This window comes from Aythya fuligula, chromosome 5 (assembly GCF_009819795.1).
Source record: "Aythya fuligula isolate bAytFul2 chromosome 5, bAytFul2.pri, whole genome shotgun sequence".
Taxonomy (NCBI): Eukaryota; Metazoa; Chordata; class Aves; order Anseriformes; family Anatidae; genus Aythya; species Aythya fuligula.
The window spans coordinates 62,882,149-62,903,060 of NC_045563.1; the positions used below are offsets into that span (position 1 = coordinate 62,882,149).

At 38.0% G+C, this 20,912-nt stretch overlaps 1 protein-coding gene across 2 annotated transcripts in view; it reads left to right on the forward strand.

Moving 5' to 3' along the window:
* Positions 1-12,212, forward strand: part of ZNF143 (zinc finger protein 143) — a 36,865-nt gene extending 24,653 nt beyond the window's left edge. The window contains exons 10-17 of one of the 2 annotated variants that reach the window (XM_032188861.1): positions 53-178; positions 2,326-2,505; positions 3,781-4,008; positions 5,274-5,422; positions 6,987-7,148; positions 7,948-8,094; positions 11,273-11,391; positions 11,622-12,212. In XM_032188861.1, the coding sequence (XP_032044752.1) occupies positions 53-178; positions 2,326-2,505; positions 3,781-4,008; positions 5,274-5,422; positions 6,987-7,148; positions 7,948-8,094; positions 11,273-11,356 (1,076 nt within the window). In that variant the 3' untranslated portion in view covers positions 11,357-11,391; positions 11,622-12,212. Of the gene's footprint in view, positions 1-52; positions 179-2,325; positions 2,506-3,780; positions 4,009-5,273; positions 5,423-6,986; positions 7,149-7,947; positions 8,095-11,272 lie in introns of both variants that reach the window. The other variant, XM_032188860.1, reaches the window with a different exon arrangement.
* The last annotated feature ends 8,700 nt before the right edge of the window (positions 12,213-20,912 follow it).

Sequence of the window (20,912 nt, forward strand, 5' to 3'; positions counted from 1 at the left end):
ATGGTTTCTAATTTTGTATTTATACTGTTGTAACATCTTTTCCGATCTTCAGGGTATGGGTTAAAAAGTCATGTCCGAACACACACTGGTGAAAAGCCGTATCGGTGCACGGAAGAAAATTGCACCAAATCGTTCAAGACTTCAGGAGACCTGCAAAAACACATCCGAACTCACACAGGTACTATTGTCACTTTTTTTTTCTGGTTAATTCACGTATGTGGATTTTTTTCTCTGATTGCTCTGTTACTTTATACTTACGAAATGAGCCTGTGTATGTTCTTTCTGAAGCCCAGTGAGCTCAAAAACGTTTCAGCATGGTTAACAATTTACTTCATATCCAGCATGTTTTTATTGTAAGTGTGCTGAAGCATTCACACTACCATTGCAAACGCACCAACATTTAGCAGTGTCACTTATGTTGTCACTTGGTGCCTCTATGGTTTCATTTGCAGCTATAAAAGAACAAGGGTCTTCCCCTCACTAATCCAGTTTACCTTTTAGAAATGGCATCAGTGTTTTTACATTTTGGTGCTTTAAGATAAATTGCTTGTGGGGTTCATGAAGATTGATAATTCTCAGATTATTGCTATCTCCATTTCCCTTCTTGCAGCAGAAAAATGAACAAACATATGCTACAAAAAAAAACAAATGTTAATAAATATTCCAAACGTGTAAAAATAAAACCATGTCCTTTGTGCAAATTGATGGAGTTGTGTGTGCTCATACTCCATGTAACAGTGCACCCAGTGGAGGCAAGCAAGTCCAGGGACACTGCCCACTCTTGCATGGCTTTGAAACGTTATCTCATAGACCAGCGTTAGTGCTTCCTTCATTTTCTGCCTATTTCAGCCCAAAGTGATTTCAGTGGCAGGCCAGTCTCACTTCCTGCTGCCATCATGTGCTTTGCCTCAGCTTCCTGAGCCCCTGGATCACGGATTCTGGTGTCAGAAAAGCTGGTGGCACCAGGCTTCCTCCTGGCTCCTGCGGGGCAGAGCTTGAAAGCGCTGTGACCTGCTTTGCATTGCTGGTGCTGGAAATCTCTGTCACCTGGAGACAGGTCACTTTTCTAGCAACTCCATTAGAAACATAAAGGCTGGCCTCGCAAACCAGTCGGGTGGCATTCCTGCAGGCCTTCTCGAAGAACAGTCATTGTTTTGGTTTGTAATGAGGGGTCTGTCGTTGGGCGGGGTGACTGCGGCCCTGCGCCTTTCAGGCTGTAACTTGAGGTGCTGTGGTGAAGGAAGGATTAGGGGAGCCATGGTAACACAACATTGAGGCGTGTACACTCACATACGCTCTGCCTTTTGGCAGAAAAATGAAAAACCTTCCCGAAACAGCTGCCTTAAGGAGTGAATTACGGTTTCCTCTGCCAAGGAGCTAACTACTTTGGAGTTTCATGGTATTAACGTCTGTATCAGGACTTCACTTTTTATTTCTGCCTTTACCACTACAGATACAACTTTAAATACTTAATCTGCCCTCTCTTGCTCTCAGATTGTTCTTTGGTAAACAGTACAGTGAGTGTAATGTGCTTAGCTCTAAGCAGTGTGAAATGACCACAGAACAGCGTGTCAGGTGTCTTGCACTTCTCCCAAGTCAGCCCCGCTTTGCTCTGCCCCCCAGCAACTCTATGTGCTTTGGTAGATCTGAAGGGTCAGGGAGATTAGGTAGGGACTGATTTTATCTGTCGTTCATGGTGAAGGTTTTGGTGGAATTCAGTGAGTTACTGTGTTTAAATTCATAATAGTCTTACTAACAACAACAAAAAATCTGTATTTGTGATTGCTTCGGTTTTGGGGTTTGAAACTTGAGTTTCAAGGCTGTCTCTCTTTACAAAGTTGGCTCTGCTCTTTTAGGTTAAATGCTTTCTGTGGTGAGTTTTACTAATCCATCTGGATCTTGGTTATATACTAAATCATGAAGGTATTTTTTCATCTTGTTCATTACAATTGAGAAATACACAAATAGTATAATACACTTGTATTGGATAATGTATGTAAGAATTCGTATGGGGGTTAAATACATGTTAGAATATGGCACAGTATGGAAGCTAGTCAGCAACTGAGTCTGTTTTGTACATCATAGAGTACTAACCTAAATACTTCATAATTTAGATCACAGACTACAGTTTTCTGAAATTATGCCAGATATTGCTAAAGAGCACTCCACGTTCACATGCTCATGGTTATTTCTGACTGAGGCTCTTAATTAGATAGCTTTGCATTCCAACATTTAGGGTAACTTAATGATTTTTGTATTCTTTCATATTTTCTCCATCTGTACCTTTTCTTTTTCTTTTTTTTTTTTTTTTTTTTTTTTTTTTAGGTGAAAGGCCCTTTAAATGTCCTTTCGAAGGATGTGGCAGGTCATTCACAACGTCTAATATTAGAAAGGTTCACATCAGGACACATACAGGAGAAAGACCTTATTACTGTACAGAGCCAGGATGTGGGAGAGCTTTTGCCAGTGCAACTAACTATAAGAATCATGTGAGAATACACACAGGTATATGAATGGTGTTTCTGTGTTTTGAAGTGGAACCTGCTTGGGAGGGCCTGTGTCATTCTTTTTTTTTTTTTTTGCACACTGTTTTGGTGCACTCTAATTTGGTATAGTCATGTTTATGTGACCTGACCTGGTACTTTTGTTTGGGCCTTATCTCCGCTCAGCTGTGGAGAGGTAAGCAGTTAATTTTCCCTCCTTGCTGTCAAGGTATAAAAAATTTCGTTTGGCTCCAAAGCTCTTTGAAATGAATGCAAAACTTTGTCTTCAGTGGACACCAGGTTAGATACTTAATATAGTTGTAGGGTTTGCCAGTGTTGTGAGATGTATATTAAGTAACAGCAAAGCATAAGCCTGAGCTTGACTTTGGCTCACCTTTGTGAGTCACCCTTTCATCTCTGTTGTATTTTCCTTGCTCCAGGAATGGTGATCAAATCCTTATTTTCATAGACCAGAGTTGAAAATACTTAGCCACCTTGATTGGCAGGGTTAGTCAGAAGAAATAATCTGCACAAATTAGAAGGCTTTAAAATGTAAGAGCTATTAATAACTCTTACTATGTATATAATATCATCTTGGTAGCCTTATATACAGCCTTATATATTTTATAGAAATACAGGCAAATTTGATAGAGATGAGTTTTGTATCTCAGATTATCTTTTTAGTTTATAATGTAATTTGGATGTTTGTTCATTGATTTTAAATTAAAGGTGCTTTTTATGTTAAACCCTGTTTGTTTAAACATATGCTTCCTGTAGATTTCTTCAGACCTTAAAGACTCAAAAGTAAAAATAAATTCTACTAGTATAACAACATAGCTGATCCCTGAAGAAAAGTACAGAGCTTCCACTAATACAGGAACAAAATTGTCAGTGCTGTGCCAAACTGACATTTAGGTTGGTATCTTCCCAGAAGCCCATAGTGCTATGTATGTCACACAGGGATGCAGTTTCCATTTGTTTTCATCCTTAGGATCAGTTTCAAAAGATTCTGCAGATTGCATCTTTCAGACTGCATCATTCTGTCTTCATCAGAAGGACATTTTATATGGAATGATAGGGAGAAAAAAGGACCTAACTTTCACTGGCAGTTAAAAACAAAACAAACAAACAAAAAAAAGTGAGAGGCTGCATTGATAAACTAGAGCTTCAATACTGCCTTTGAAATTGAAATTTGGTTGGTAATAAAGACGTGTCACTAAATATCTACAAATTTGTTGTCAATTTTGTTTGTGCATCCTGGATAAAGTTCTCTTTACCCCTTCTGTTTTCCATACAGGGGAAAAGCCCTATGTCTGTACAGTTCCTGGTTGTGATAAACGTTTTACAGAGTATTCCAGTTTATACAAACACCATGTTGTACATACTCATTCCAAACCGTATAACTGTAACCACTGTGGGAAAACATACAAGCAGATTTCTACACTTGCTATGCACAAGCGGACAGCACATAATGACACAGAGCCAATTGAAGAAGAACAAGAGGCTTTTTTTGAGCCACCTCCAGGTTAGAGTTTCAGATTTTGAATCTCTTGTTGTAACAAATGGGGTGGATAATATTTTGCTGTTTTTTATAACCAAATGAAAACATAGATAAAAATCTGAGGTATTTAATAAAGTTATTTAACTTCTTTGTAGGGCTTTTTAGTGTGGTAGTCAATTTGTAAACAGAAACCAAGCGTAATTGACCAGCTTATAAACCGAGTTTTATAGCAAGCTGACAATAAGAGAGAAAATAGAGCTGCAGCCCCAGCAAACCTGCCATAAAAAATCCCACTATGAACATGAATCTAGGAAGGAACCTGCCAGAGTGTAAAATATTTGGTTGCAACCTAGGGGATTTTTCTGAGTGCATAAAACACTACAGTTGTTGGCAGTCTTTGGGGAGGAATAAAGGTACTGCCTTGTGAAAAGAAAGAATCTTGTCTGTGCAGCACCCTGAGACTATGCTGGTTTTGCTGCAGTTAACAGCAGTTTCTGCGAACAGACCTAGAGGCAAAGATGAAAAAAAGCTTGAGCATTGTGGGACTCCTTTAGAATGTGTTTTATGATAGCAGTATTGTATCCTGTGAATATAAAAAAAAAAAATAGGCTAAAGGAAGTATTTCGAGAACAGCTACAAATGCTAAATTCTGATTTTAGATGTGACTAAGATAAGAAATACGGATACAAACTGTTTTGGTCAGATTAGTTGTTCTATTTTACTACAGATATTTGGGAAACTGCACTAAATGCCTCAAGCAAATTTGCAATAGTCTAATGCCATCTTTTAAGAGCATGATAAGATTCATTTGTTGAGGTTAAACATTTATTAAGATAATTAACACTACTTAAATCTTCACACAAAGGCATCACTGTATTCTTCTGTATGTTTGTTAATGAATAACTCTTTGAAAAACTGCCGGTTGTGTTCTCATGAAGCCTCTTGTATGGAAAGGTTAATGTTTGCAGAATGAATTAGAGTTGTCACCTTTTTAATGTTTGCTTATAAACTATATAAATACTACACGTGATGAAAATACACATTTAGATGTGTTGTAACTTATTGATAGAAGACTGTACCCCGGCTTCTAAAAACAATTAATTTGAGACTTTATGACTTGCTTTTGTTGTTTTTCCTTCTTTTGTTTTTCTCATCTTTCCACTACCATTTTTCTACTGAAGTATTTAAAAGTCTTCAAACCAGGCTGGCATTTAACTGTTGTCATTTATATTTTCCTGCCAGTCTTCAGAGTATGTAAACTACCCTCTTGCTTTCTTTGTGTCAAATAGGTCAAGGTGAAGATGTTCTCAAAGGCTCACAGATAGCCTATGTGACAGGTGTGGAGGGAGAAGATGTAATTTCTGCACAGGTTGCTACAGTTACTCAGTCAGGATTAGGTCAACAAGTAGCACTAATTTCCCAGGATGGAACCCAACATGTAAGTAACCTGTGTGCTAAAGAGATGACAAAAATATGTTGAGAATTAAGGTTGGTGGTTGTGTACGCTCCGTGCACTTTCTCAAATCAGTTAGGATCCTTAATAAGTATGTACATGGATTTCTTATGGAAATAAATTTTTTGGAGCTCATGTAGTATCTTTAAGGTTGAACTTCCTCTGGAATATGTAAATTAGACCACATATTCTGATACCTGAAACTGTATCAATACAATTCAAAATTTTTTTACTATCCTTGTTATCTTTGTCACTGTTAACAACTCAAAGTCTATTGTGCTCACAATGTCAGCACAGGCTATTACAACTGTTACATCTACAGCCTAGTTTCTGAGGTTTCCCAGAATTCCCTGGCTTTTCTATTAATATTTGATGATCATCTTCACTGTTGTCTCACCTGCGCACACTTTTTAGGAAAAATAGTCGTTTTAGTCCAGCTGTCTGTTTTACGAGCTGTTGGGTAGTGTTAAATTCTTACTGTTTCTAACGTAAGCAAGAGAGGATCAGAAAAAGGAATGTTTTGGTGCTATCTCCACTTGAAAATTCGTGTGCATAGCTTTTTTTTTTTTTTAAGGTGTTGGTATGAAATTTCACTAAGAGGGGATTTCAACACAATTCTTTAGTTTAGCTCTATTAATATGTTGAAGGCATACAGGGAAAATTGTTTCTGCTGAGAAGGTACCTGATATGCCAGTAGCACGTGAAAAATATTTTCTAAATTAGACTTTAAATTAGATGAAAAATTAAAGGTGTCTGTTATATTGTCAGCCCTGAATGCTGCAGCAATACTAAATAACTAGCATTTTTGCCCTCTGACTGAAGGCCTTCAGGCCTTAAAATGGAGTTCTTCTTGCTTTTATTAATCATTCAGCTTGACTTCAGTTCTGGGATGTTTTTATTGCCTTCTAAATCAGACATCAAATCACTTATCTGATGCCCTATTACATTTATACAGGAGACATCAGTAATTTGTATTGTTGGGAAGAATTCGTGTTGTTGGGAGTTCATATTGGTGGGAAGTATGCATCGTTTTTCTTACTACTGAGCTCTTGTTTTATTTCTGTAAACAGATACGTGTGTTTGAAAGATCATAGGATGTTACATCTCCGCCTGTAAGATGTATGTAGTGAGGGCTTTTCATCCCAGACTGGGACTTGTCTAAGGAGTGACAGTAATTCTCAGGAAATGCATGAGCATCCCTGTCAGGAAGTTGAATAACAGCTACTAGATCTTGTGACCAGTATGTTACTTGTGAACAGGATTTAAGGTGTTTTTTCCAGTGTTACTATGAACAAGTTGCCTTTTCATTCTGGATTATTAAGACTTTCAAATTAGGAAACTGAACTTGCAGGAGTATTCCTGCTGAAGCAACGAGCAGGAGTTTGTTTGACGTTATGCTGTTACACTTAAAATGCATATCATGTTTTTTTTCAAATCTTACTTAGAAACATTTACCTGAAAACGTGGTATGTTGCTAAAAGCTAAAACTCAAGTATGACTTGAGCATCGGTTAAACTTTTTTTACTTCAGGATATGCTTTGTGTTTCAGGTCAACATCTCTCAGGCAGATATGCAGGCCATAGGGAATACTATCACTATGGTAACACAAGATGGCACCACTATCACAGTCCCTGCCCATGACGCCGTCATCTCTTCTGCGGGAACACATTCTGTAGCAATGGTTACTGCAGAAGGCACTGAAGGACAGCAGGTAAAGTATTTTCCTGTGTACATGTGTAGTGTTCCTTTATGAGATAATATAAAATAGGCACATAAGCCATCAAAATTCTGTCATTTACATAGATTTATCTAATGAAAGAAGTTTTCAACACCTGGTCGTATCATTCCCATCAGAAGACTATGATGTGCTCTATTCCAGTGCTGTACAACAAAATATTGCTGAATGTTTTAGAAACAATACTTTGTCCCCAAGAAAAAATTTTGAGGTACCAACCTGATAATTCATGTATGTATATGTAAAATAAGACACAGAAATACTAAGCATCACACAGAGTCACACAGTAAATGAGTGGCAAAGCTAAAAATTGAATCCAGTAGGAACTGTAACTTTATTGCTTCATGCCATGGGATTGTAATTTATTTGGCAGAGAGGAAATACTTGTGTGTATTTTCAGTTTGCTTTTAATATATAAATACAATAGCTAATGTTTCTAGGAGAAATACAGTCATACAGTTTTTAATATTCAGGTTAAAATGCATTCCACTGTTTTAAAAATGTACCATGTGAAAAAGAACATTTATTTTTCTGCACAGGTACAGTTACTGAATTCTTTGCAGTTCTGAGGATAGTTGTGTTTTGAGAGCTAACGTAATTTTCAGTAACACAGTGATGGTAACCTTTCTTAAAAAATGATCTGTTTTGCAGGATAAAATTATGTTTATAAATAGTCATAGCTTTGAATTTAACTTCAAATTTGAAGAAAACTGTTGCATGAGTTGAATAATGGTAGTCTGAAATCATCCAGTTGATTCTTTCTTTGGTCCTGAAGGTGGCTATTGTGGCTCAAGACTTAGCAGCATTTCATAGTGCCTCATCAGAAATGGGACATCAGCAACATGGGCACCATCTAGTGACTACAGAAACTAGACCTGTTACATTGTTGGCTACATCCAATGGAACACAAATTGCAGTACAGGTAAGACGATGATAAATATTTTTTGGAGTGTTTCTTACTTCTGAAGCTAGAAGCTCCTGATATTATAACAAAATGATTAGAATTAGCTTGGCTTCCAGGAAAAAAATAGTCCGTAACCATATGACCTCGTCCTATTTAAAACAATATATAGGGTTAGCAAGAGGAATAGTAAGTGCCCATTTTTTCAAATCTGCTTGTAGAACTTTGGAAAAGGGTAGATTCAGGGAGGGCTAAATTTACCGCCAAGCAAATCTTTTGCAGGAGAAGGATATACATAGTAATTTGGAGTCATGGGTCTTCAGTGGAAGAGTGCTTTCATTCATCCTTCAGCATTGCATGTTAAGCTGATGAAGAATGACATGTTATCAAAGTTAAATGGCTGTGAACTCCCCTGTACAGATAAAACTACTGAATTTCTTATTAGTACCCTGAAATGCTAACAACAAACAAGTATGAATAGTTCTGTAGGAAAAGTAATAATCAGAAATCTTTGGAAATAGTCTCCATTTGTTTGTGTGCTGGACCAGTATAAACAGCAGTCTCTGAAAATATTTCCTCATACTGTCCATACACTGTAATAAAAGTAATTTCTAGGTATGAAGAAGTTGTTTAATTTAAATTGGCTAATTAAAAAAAAAAAAAAGAAAAAGTGAAAACCAAGCACAAATCAGATGTTTTAGTTAGAAAGTAACTGAAAACAAAACATAGACAAGTATTTTATAGTTTATTCACAAGTAAGCTTGAGAGAAACTCCTAGGGCAAAGGAGCTATCAGTGTACTTGCTCCCTTACTCAAACAATCTGAGTAAGTGTGTATACTACTTTTATTACATATGACACAATGGTAGGTAAATACAAGCTCTTGTAATTTTAAAAAAATGTTTCTTAAAGTGACATTAGAGTCAGGGTTCAAGTAAATAACTCAGTGATCTGAGAGAAATTGCTTCTCCAAGGACACAATCCAATTTTAAACCCAAAGTAAAAGAAAAGGAGTTAAAGTAGTTTAAATTTTGGTTTACATGTTAGGATCAATCCTGCAATGTGCATAATACTTTCAGTGCACCTCAGAGCCCTCTTGGTTCTCTGCTTTATTATTTGCATAAATAAGAAGTACGATGAGGATGTAAGAAAGCTACCATATTTAAATTTACCAAGGAATCGGGACACAACTCTCTGTGGGCTTGATCCTATTGAGCTAGTATCACTACAGAAATGCTTTGTTGTAGAGAACATAGAAAATCCCAGGAACCTGCTGTCTCAAAATAGTGTGTGGAGGATAATTTTAATACAAGTTTTACTGCCTATGTATTCCAAGGGAGTTGAAGATACTCAGTTTTCTTGAGTGCAGTTTGCATGATGGCCTTTAGCTCTCAAAAATACATCAAATCATCATCATATTGAATGGCAGTTTGGCTGTGCAAAGAGGAAGTGCTCAAAAGAGCTTCTAAATAAAAAAGAATTAAGTGGTATATTTTAATATATGTCTGTTTAAAAAAAAAAAGGAAGTTCTTGGAAATAGCTTCAAATAGAAAGGGAAATGCAGAAGATGGACACACAAAGTTCATTTTGGAGGATAAAATATACTTTGCATGTGGAAGTAACAGCAACTTAAGTCTGGTTCCTTCAGATTATTCATATTTGCTGAAAGTAACAAGAAATCAAAACTTGGGAGTGTTTGAGTCTCGTGTTTAATGCCGTGGTCTGAGTGTATGTATGCATGTGACTCTCTAAGAGCATAAACTGAAGGGAACAGTGTTCGTATTGTCAAGCTGAAATGACAGATTGTTATCTTGCCCCTTGTTAAATTTAACATAGCAAATCAGATGTTGATTGACAAGCAATGAAAGGTAAAAAGCTCATAATTCTGAATTCCTGTTTTGTTGAGTTGTTTGTACTACTCAAAATTACATGCAAAAGAAAGCAGATCTTAGTAATTGTCAAAATTACACACACACACACCAAAAAAATAAAGAAAAAAGTTTTTAAAAAAAAAAAAAAAAAAGAAAGAGAAACTTGCATCCTCATCAGAGTGTCCTTTAAATGAGGAGGAAAATGCCCGTCTTCTATTACAAGCAGTGAATTCTTTAGTGAAGTTAAAGGTCTTTATGTTAATAAAACTTAAGATATAAAATATAAACGGTAGAGGAAGTGTTAAAAATTAAAGTATTCTTGAGTGTTCTTCAGTTCTTGATGTGTCTTTTGTATTTCCTTACTAATAAATTAATTTACATGGTTCCTAAATATTGATGAGGCCAATAGCTAGATTCAAGTTCTAAGGAGTTGGTAACAGAGCAGCTCTTGATTTGAGTGGCTCCACAATGTGATATCCAGTGACTGTAAAACCAAGTTATACGTGATATTTAGTACTGACCATCCAGGTCTATCCATTGGTTAAGTAATTTGTTCCTACTTTTCATACTCTTACGCATCTTTCTGTCTTATGGTAGAGGATGGATAATGGCCAGGTTCACGTTTTTGTTAAGTTGGGGTTGTCTTCAGAGTTTGAGTCATGCGGTGTACCTGCATGGTTTACAAAGTATAAAACTCTGTGGACTCTTTCTGAAGATGATGTCTGGTTGTCTTTACTCTGGGTTGGCTGGTGTTGCTTCTGACAGTGCCACAGATACATTGTCTGCCTTGTTTGTTACAACTACAATATAATAATTTAATCTCTAAACTACTGTGGAATTAAGCAGTGTCATCACGAATGCTGTATATTTATATAATATGTATTATATGCTGTTGTTCCAAAGATCTTATTTTCTGCATAAAAGTTAAGAAAACTGAAGGTGTTTGTTTGGTTTACCACTCTTAAAATGTATTTCAATGGCCAACATGATTTTCGAAAGCCTTATCTTAGCTTTGTTGTGTCTGCCAAGGTAAATCATCATCTCCTTTGTGTATCATGAAATGAGTTTACCATGCAGCAGCCTTTGAAGAAAATTAATTCGGTAGATGCATACAAATTCAGTTTAACCTGCTGTCAGCCGCTATCTTAATTTTCATGCTGATTAGATATCTGTTAGTATATATTACCCAGAAGAGGTGTGACAGTACTGATCACGCTTACTTGTGCTAAATATTGATCAGTATCTTTATCTTTGGTTTCACCTTACAAATTTGTAAGGAAAAATTGATCCATGTAAGATTTAAAATTTGTTTAAATGCATCTGTTTCAGCTTGGAGAACAACAGTCTCTGGAAGAAGCCATTAGAATAGCCTCCAGAATACAACAGGGTGAAACACCAGGGATTGATGATTAACTTCTAAAACTGCTACCAGAACAATAGAGCGAAAGGTATTTTATTTTCAATCAACAAAGGTCCATGCCAGCAGCAATCCATAAAAACTTTGAAGTTCCCTGCTCATTGATACTGTGTACACATTTTATGCAAGAGCAAAGAACATTTTGTAAGTTCTGTGTACATAACCCTTGGAATGGACTGACATCACCTACTTCTAACCATTGTATATTCAGGAATATGGAATTAGGATTATATAGTAAATTTTCTTGTTATCCTTCATCAGATTTCAGACTGGTCTACAATCAAGTGAAAAGTTGAAATAGAAGCATTGGAGTTAATTTTAATGTCATGTACAAATAATGAAGGCATGGCTGAAGACTTGAAATGTTTAAAATATTATAACAAAATCATCGTTTAAGGAACCCTTACAAGTAATAAAGAAGACAAAGCCTCTTCAATTGGTTTCCATAAATAGGAAAGTCGTGGATTTTGAGCCTACTGTAAATTTTCGTATTTTGATTTGTTTCATACAGATTTGAATACTCTTTAGATTATCCACCCCATTTCATTCATTGTAAATACAGAATGTTAACGCTGGAAGTGCTAATTATATTATCTTTAAATTGGAGTATGTACAAAGGAGAAACTTTGGTTGTTCAATATTAAAGGAAGTGAATCTAATGGTTTTGTTTCTTTACGTATTTTACTTAAGATGTTACTCTGATTATGCAATAAAATATAACAAGATTGTATTGTCTAGGTAGGATGATATTGTTTGACGTACTGTTTTACTTTTTAATGAGACTGAAGTTAAATTATTTATTTACGGCCTTGTATAATTTTTTCCAAAGTTTATTTATCATAAATTTAAGATCTTGACATTCATTTTTACCATAATACACTAAAGTATATTAAGTTATTAGTGTTGTTAGTTATTTTAAGCATTCTAAAGCACTAAAAAAATATTAAAAAGAAGTAATTAGTCAACTGATGTTGACTAAAAAGTAAACTACCAGTTTTCAAGAGGAATATTTTCAAATGGTGCGTTTGTGGCATAAATGCAAGTACTAATAGTCTGTTTTCAACAGTTCTGAGTGCCTGCAGCTACCACTCACTACCTAGGATATGCTGATAATCAGTGCTTTTGAAAATCAGGACAGAAGTTACTAGAAAAAAGGGATTAATTAATGATGATGTAAGTACAATGCTTCTCTCCATTTATAATTCTGTAAAGGAAAAAAATCCATTGTAGGTAAGTCTAATGCATACAGTAAAATGTATCTATTTTTTTTTTTTATACGAAAAAGTCTTTACTCTTGTCTTGTTAGTAAGCTTGTTAAGCAAGCTAAACTTTCTTGGCTTCCTGTAAGATTCGGTGCTTACTTTAGATAAGTGTCAAGAGTACTTCTGAAACTGAAGCCTTACCTTTAACCTTCTCGAGGGAAGGATGAAAGGATTAAACATCTTCTGGATGAAACGTTAATTAAGTAATTATTTTTAAATATTGTGAGATGTACACGTTTTACTTAAAAAAAAAAAAAAAAAAATCGTAACTATGTACTTTGAGGTATTTGACCTCAAAAAGGCCAAGTTCAAATACAGTGAAGCTAATTTATTTTGAATTACTTTATCAATATGGGTTGCAGCCTTTTACTTTTTTCATACAGATGGCCAACTGAAAAATGCAGTGAAAGAACACAATACTGTGGGAAAGATGTGGCCAAAGCATGCTATTCTCTGGGTGTTACAAAGTAAAAATTGAAAACATTGAGGTTGTCTGCAACATTTACGTAGGGTTGAGGCTGCTTATTGACTTAGGTGCCAGTTTTCCTGAAGTTTTAAATAATTTTTGATATCCCATGGAGATAAACTGTACTATGCAAAGAGAATTAATTACCTGTCAACTAGATCAGTTTCGTAGTTTTTACAATTTAGAAATTAAAGATGTATCATTTGACATGAACGTTCAAGTTTTTTTCTTAAATTTTGTTGCTAATAGTTTTTGGAAACGGTGGCTGGAAGTGATTTAGCAAAGAAAAAACTTGAGTTCTTCTCATTTCCCAGGACACTTTCTGACCACTGTACAAATGTGAGTATTACTTCCCCTTTCATACTAGTTAGTTTGCTCCAAGGCATTCAAAACTAGCTGGGTCAGGAAAAGCTACTATATCTTCTAAGTGATTTCTCTTATTGCATCTTACCAGCTATTCTTGCAAAACTCCCAAGTCAAAGGTTATGCTTCCCCCATACCTACTCCTATAAAGGAAAACATACTTAATTCCTGAATAAACAAACCAGATTGATTTATGCGGTTTAGCATTTAAAGACAAGCAGAGATGATTACATGTATCTTCCCTGTGAGGCCTGTCTGTATAACAGACTTGTTTTCAGACTGGAGAGACCTCTGATTTTCCACGCTGCTTCCATTCTGATGAGAGTGGAAGGAACTGTCCTGTGAGCAGGTACAGCCTGTCGGTATCGGAAGGTTCTGTAGCAGAGGATTACACAGGATGAAATTGGGTTAGATAGGAATATTGGTCACGGGAATTTGGGGAGGAGGAAACAAAGAATATGCCAAAAAGGACTGGGTGTTTGGGGGTAGAAATCTATATTTCCCCAACGATTTCACTCCTCTTTTTGAAAATTATTTCTGAGGGAATGCTTTGGCACATTAGAAGAAGGAAATTGTAAAAGAGGGATCCTATGAAGTAATGCATCCTGGTGTATCACTTCCTTTTAGAAATTGGTTCCCACATTTGCAGCATTCCCAGTCACAATTTTTTACCTTCAGATTTAGATTCCAGGCCTACATAAACTCCCTTACAGGATTGAAAGCTAACCATCTCTAAACTTCGCAGTCAACTTTTTCTTTCTAAACGTTCCTGCAGTTTTTCAGCACTGTGGGCTAAAAAGAGGGAGGCGATCATTAGGGGTGCTCCAGGCTGATGACCTTTTGTGCCAGACACACTGTGCATAACAATAGGATGGTTTTTACCCTAAAAGAGTTAATGCCAAAGCACACATGAATAGGCTGAGGTTGGAAGACTGTGTTTTTATAAGAGTAAATCCTGAAGACTGACAACAAAGTTGTAAAAAGCCATAATCCATGATGGAATAAGTAATCTCACTAACCAGTCAACTGGTTGATACCAGAGAGATTGAGGCACAGTATGGGAGAAAAAAAGACTTGTATGCGATTCTGCTCAGCGTACAACACAAGGAGAGAGCTCATAGTCTTGATAAACAAGAAGTCTGATCTTGGAGGGCAGTTTTTCCTAAACTTCATTCTGGTTCCTAACCTTCATTAAAATGTGGGGAGTAATTTGCTTTCCTGGTTGTTCTGGCTTCTGTGACAATCGTGCTGCACACCAAAAAATCCCTGCATGCTGTGTACTTCTCAGCAGGCAGTCAGGGAGCCTTCCCCAGGGACAGGAAGTTATTTCATCAGACTTCAGACACCAGAAAAAGATGGCACAGAGTAGGAATGTGAGGAAGACTGTTTCTGAATCCAGCAATTTAAGCGCTGTAGCTGTTCAGCTCGATCAGATTGCAGACCATAGCTCTGTGCAATTTTCAAATATAACACAGATGAAATTTCATTACAGGTAGGGCAGGCAGGCAGCTGATTTTCTAAAGCAGCAAGGTGTTTAAATTCTAGGAGTTGGAAGTGAAGGTTAACTTGTGTACTGTTCAGCTATTACTTTACAATTGGTTGAAACTTCAGAAATATATTAATTCAGTCTTTATCATTTCTGTTACGAAAAATATAGAAATTAACATGTGCTCTCTCTTTGCTTCAGCTGGTTGTTGATAATAAGGTACTCCTGTTTTTTCAAAGCAGTATATATTTGAGCACCAGATCTCCCAAAAATATTTTTTGCACCATTGGTAAAAGTTTTATGAAGTCTGGACCCATATGACAAGAGACCAAAAGCCAATCTTGGTTCTCGTGTCATAAATAGTAAATTGTACTGTATATTAGACGAATAAGCCAGCATTTTTTGCTATCATGTTTTGTGCATTTAAAAATGTAGCTTAGGTGTTTTCAGCAGTTTTGACATTCCTTTGTTACTCTGCTAGCAAAGTTCACTTGGCCAAAGGGAAGTCTGACAATGCAATTAAACTATCGCCGTTAATAGTAAATGGCTGACACCTAACCCCGTCAGGAATGTGATACCAGACTTTTTCAACTGAGGGTTATATTCAAAACAGACTTTAATTATCCCAATAAACATACAAGCTTATATCAACAAGCAAGCATTTTGTTAATACCTAGTCTGTATGGATTTTCTCAAATGGAAATGTGGCCCCCTTAAATCCATCCTGCTCAGGTCCTGAACCAGTAAGAGATTCTCTTCATATTAATGTTGTTCTGTTTAGATTATTTGTAGCACTTTACTAAAAGGAATGATAAAACATTATACTGGGCAAAAATTATTGTGTGGAATTTTTTCTACAGCAAAATATGTCTTAAGTGTTACTGTCAAAATCCCATCCTTATTGCCCATTTCTTTGTTTAAATTTCTTACCAGGCTTTAGGTTGACTGGCTGCTGTATATTAAGCACTTATTTGGGGACTTTCTGATTTACCATTGTGTTACTGTTTAATTCTGTAGCATTTGTCTGAGAGGTTTCTGAGCATCTATGTTAGGCAAGACAAGGAAAAGGCGTTCCTGACGTGGCAGGTCTGCTGACATAACAGAAACTACCACGGGGGCTGAAGAAAGCTACTGGAGAAAAATCAGTGTCCCAAAGATACGTCTCCAGGGGAGTGCTTGCTTTGGTGTAAAACTCATTCCAATTCGAACATAAGTGATGACGACTCTGAAAAATCAGCAAATATAGGAATGATTTGTGGGGCAGACAGGGCTAGCTGCTTTTTGCTTTGTAAACAGGTATGCTGAAGAAAAGGCAGGTTTTTGAATGTTCATAGGTTCGTGAGGATAGTTTGAATGCCAAGAAAGTGGGTGAGCTTGAAACTCTGTTAAAAAGTTTTTATCTGATTATCCACATCTCTAAGAAATGCTTGCAAAAGAAATTACATTAAATGATACACAGAGATTAATAATATAAATAAAAGTAGATTTGGGAAAAGGCAGAGTACTTCTTCTATGGTTTTGTATCTTCCCCGAAAGGAGGAGGAAAAAAAAGAAAAAGAAAAAGGTTAGCAATACTGGTAAATTAGTAATAATTACTTAATGTGCATTAGACATTTTGAGGCTTTTAATTGCAGTTACAAAATCTTGTTTTCTCTTTTATTCTTATAATTTTAAGTTCACTTTAGCACAGGAAAGAGGCATTCTGATTGGACCTGTTGTTTTCAGTCATGGCAATAATTCGCTCTTCAACTTCTAGGATGCTTTGAAGGAAATTTCAGATCTGAATACAACTCTTACGATCATATTCTTTTGCTATTTTCTTTGTAACTGAAGGCAGAAGTGTAGGCAGAAAGGGAGTCATTTTAAAAACTGTTGAGAGTGTATGCCTTCGTAGTTGCAGAAAAATATAGAAGAATTGTGCCTGACTTGTTTTGTAGAACCTATATTTTTTAAATCTAACTTGTGCACTGTAACTTCTGAGTATCTTCACATCTTCCCTTCAATTTACGTATTTTGGGCCCAGAACTACTGCTTTTATAGGAGGTGTCCTAGCTGCCAAATTCCACCTTCTGTTGTTCACCTCAGTCCCTTGCTCTTGTATTCACCCAGAAGTGTAAATAATGTCCTTGAGAAATGCTCTACCTGCATGCAGACAGACTACATGCTAAAAAGAGTAGAAAGACTGGCGCATCAACAACACTCGGTTGTAGCGTTTCAGATTGTCATAGAAGCAACTTGACTTTCCTCTGCTTTGGCTTTTTCACTTGGTTTACCTTCATACAAGATAAACCAGTTTCAAGACTACGCTGGCTGCTCTACAATGGGTTTCATCCAGCTTTTTTGCCAGAACTGTTCCAATTTGATGCAAGTGTTTTTGGTGGACTTCAGATGAACTTGTAAGTGCAGGAAATACTGACAAGAAGGCATTGTACCCATTTCTGTGGCAGTTTCCTCTGACAGCTAGACAAATTGGCCATTGTTTCACTTCTTGCCATTCATCATTATTTGGGTTCCCCTGTTACCCACAAAAGAGAGAACAACTGTTTCCCCTTGAGCTTGAAAACTCCCAGTTAAATGCTGCTGTTTTTCAGTGAGCCTGTGCTGGCCTAGGTAAGTATTTTTGGTAGCACAAACCTGAGTGCACTGGGCTGGTATACTTATTTTTTAATTTAAAAGCAAGTATAAAAAATAATAATAAAAGCCAATTTTGCAAACTTATTCTGAAAACCTTTAAGCCACTCAAATTCCTAGGAATATCAGTCAGGCACTGTCGACAGCAGGGGTACATGCTTTTACATCTGTCCACAGGATCAGGTCTTTATTTAGCAAGATCTACAGAGTCTCAAAAGGTGCAATTTAATTAGCCTCAGAGAATTTGGGCTGAATTTGGCTACTAGAGTATGGCACAGTAGAATTTTGCTCAGCTCTTCTCCCATTCACCTCTCTTTCTGCAACAATCTCCGCTGTTAATGTATTCTCTGGCAAAGGAAATTGTCTTTGTAGTGCTTTTTACTTAGGCTGTTTGTAGGCCTGCTAATGCTAGTCATAGTTCTTGTCATGTTGGGCAGGATAGCTGAGTTACCACGCTCATGCTTGGGGAAAATAATCTCTTCCAGACAACTGTTTATAATCCCATCAAACTACAGCAAAAGTACAATTGATGCAGATTCAGGATTGCACATATATAGAGCCTACAAATGTGGTCTTTATATAGCAACTACAAATTTTGTTATAGTTACTTATTTATTCAATACTTCATTTTATTATTTGCTGTCAGTTTGGAAATAAACTTTCTTGTAAAACAATTGGGTTTCAGCTGTTTATTTCTTTCACTGTTCCTTTTTTCGACTCATACTTTTCTGTCTTCTCACTCTCAGAAATAGTTCCTCCTCTGCACAAACTCTAAATTGTTCCACTTGAATTTGTCCTATTTAAACTGTTACAGTGATCAGCAATTCAGTAGTAACTCTATACAATGGGGCTTCTGAAGTTCCGTTTCCACTTACCCTCATTAAATAGCTGTGTCTGTAGACTCCAGAAAGCAATGCAGTGACAGTTATATTTAGGTTGAGTTAGAGAAGGAAACTGTAGCTTTGGCTTTTTTTTTTTTTTTTTTTTTTTTTGGGAGGGGGGGTATTTCTTCATTGTAAGTTAAAATTCTTTAACCTTTTTAAAAGAAAACTTCACATACAAATGAAGCAAACCACAGCTCATGGATGGGATGTTTGGGGTCCTTTATTACGAATTGCTTTGCATCGCCTTCTGTAGGCTACTGATTGATAGAGGTTGTATTTTAATAGACTTCTTGTACATCATCTGTCCTGAAACGCAGATGTTTCAGTTCGTATTTACTATACAGTGCATTCCCATTTTAAAAAAATGAGTATTTTGAATGGGCCATTGCTGTGATTCTAAATTCTTGCAAGGCAAGCATTTGTATAGCACTTGACTTGGTGTAACCATCTCTCTGTAAAAGATGTCCAGTCCTGCTTGCATAGGTTACATTGGCTTACTTCAGTTTTCAGAAATTTCACGAGATCTCCATAATCTCAGAAATTGTGTTCTTGTTGTATGTCACTGCTTGTCTTGAAAACAAAAAGCTTTCTGGTCATCAGAAGTGTAGGAATATATAGGGATGTGATATTTAGGTGGAAATGTTCCTCTGTATGCATTACAAGAAGAAAAGTTGTTGGCCTATACACCTTGAGGCAATGGAGCTCTAAGCAAAACCATCTCATTGTGCACAAAGTGGGGGTGTGTGAGGGTACCGAGTTCTGTTGACGGCTGGAAATGTTTATCCCAATTAATTTAAGACACGTTCGTACAGCACTAGTGGCACATGCATACCAGTGAGAGCCGTTGGTGACAGTTGTGTTGCCCTGCTCAGAGCTGTGCAGCAGCTCTCCACAAAGAAACAGGTATTTTGAGGCATGAGAGATTAAAAAAGAGGGAACCACTACAAAAAGGGGAGTAACAAACTCTCTTGGCCCTCACCTGGGATACTGTCATCCCTCATGGTATTTCCTGCATCCCAGAACCATGGGGACTGGGACAGTGGCAGTTGTGTGAACTCGGTGTGAGGAGAAGAAAGTATCCCCATATTTTTGGTTTAGGTCTCAATAGAAAATCTGTCTAAAAATAATTACATGAGTGAGAGACAGGTGTCCTGTTTCAGCAGGCTGCAGAGAGGAGCCCTCAAGCCCTGCTGTTGTCCGTGCTGTGAAGCATCCAGAATATCCTGCGCTGCTGAGTGGGGGCAGCCCTCGGGGGAGGCAGAACAAGTGCTTCAGGTGTGCCCTGAGGCCTCAGCTCCTGGAGATCAGCCCATCGAAAAGGAAAAAACAAACGACAAAAACATGGTTAAGTACAAACTTTTTGCTTTATTGACTGTGTGTTTTAATGCGTTGTCTTACCAGGTTTCAGACTCAGGGTGTGCTCTTTGTAGAGATGTGCCCTTGGTAGCAGACCACTTTTGGAGGTGAGGCTGGCAGGGGGCACCAGCTCACACCACCAGGGCTGTGCTGTTCGCAGGGTCAGAGCATCCCACAGGACCCCTCACCTCTCAGGGAAATGAACCTGTGGGGCTGCCCCCGTATTGAGGGGATGAGAGCCTGGGGAGGCTGACAGGAACTCCGCAGGAATGCGCACCTGCCTTGCTGTGGGTTGCTCTAAACATCAACATTTGTCAGGACCTTTGTTACTCAAGCAATTTGCTTTAAGGTGATGTGGTACAGCAGAGAGGCTGGCAGTTTTATTGGGCTGCATGTAATCGAGGTAGTACAAGACAGAAGGAAGCAGGGAGATGAAGTTGTGGCATCTGTCGGGGGATTGCTTGTCTGATTAATGGCGCCTGCTGCGAGTCACGTTTGCTGCGCTGGGACTTTTTGGTCCTTTTAAAAAAGGTCTTGGGGAAATTATTAGTGACGTCTTGGGCTGCAGTGTTTGAGGTTCCTGTTTCTGGGTGTGTTTAAATCAGGTGAACCACTTTATCTGAAGTGGATTAGAACGTTAAAAAAAAAAAAAAAAAAAGTGTCTTTAACTCGCCTAAAAGGCGTTGTTACCGCCCCAGGGCACACAAAACAGTTCTGGAGCGCAAAAAGTTGGCTGCGAAGCGGGGCCTCCCGCAGCGCACGGGCACCCAAGATGGCGGCGGGCGGCGCAGGGCGGACGTGTCCGTGGGGCCGCTGCGGGGGGGGCGAGCCCCACCCCGCCCCCTCTGCCCCGCCCCGCCCCAACCGCCCCGGGGCGGCTCGCGGCCGGCCCCGCCCCCTCGGCTCTCGGCGTTCGCGCCAAAGCGCCCCGTGACGCCAGCGTGCGTGGCGGCGCCCCCGCCCTCCGTGTTTTCAAACCGCGGGGGCGGGCGCCATTGGCTGGCGGGCGCGCCACGTGACTAACGGTCGCGGGAAAGCCGCGGAGTCCGAACGGCGCGGGGCGAGCCCAGCCCAGCCCAGCCCAGCCCGGAGCCGCCACCGCGC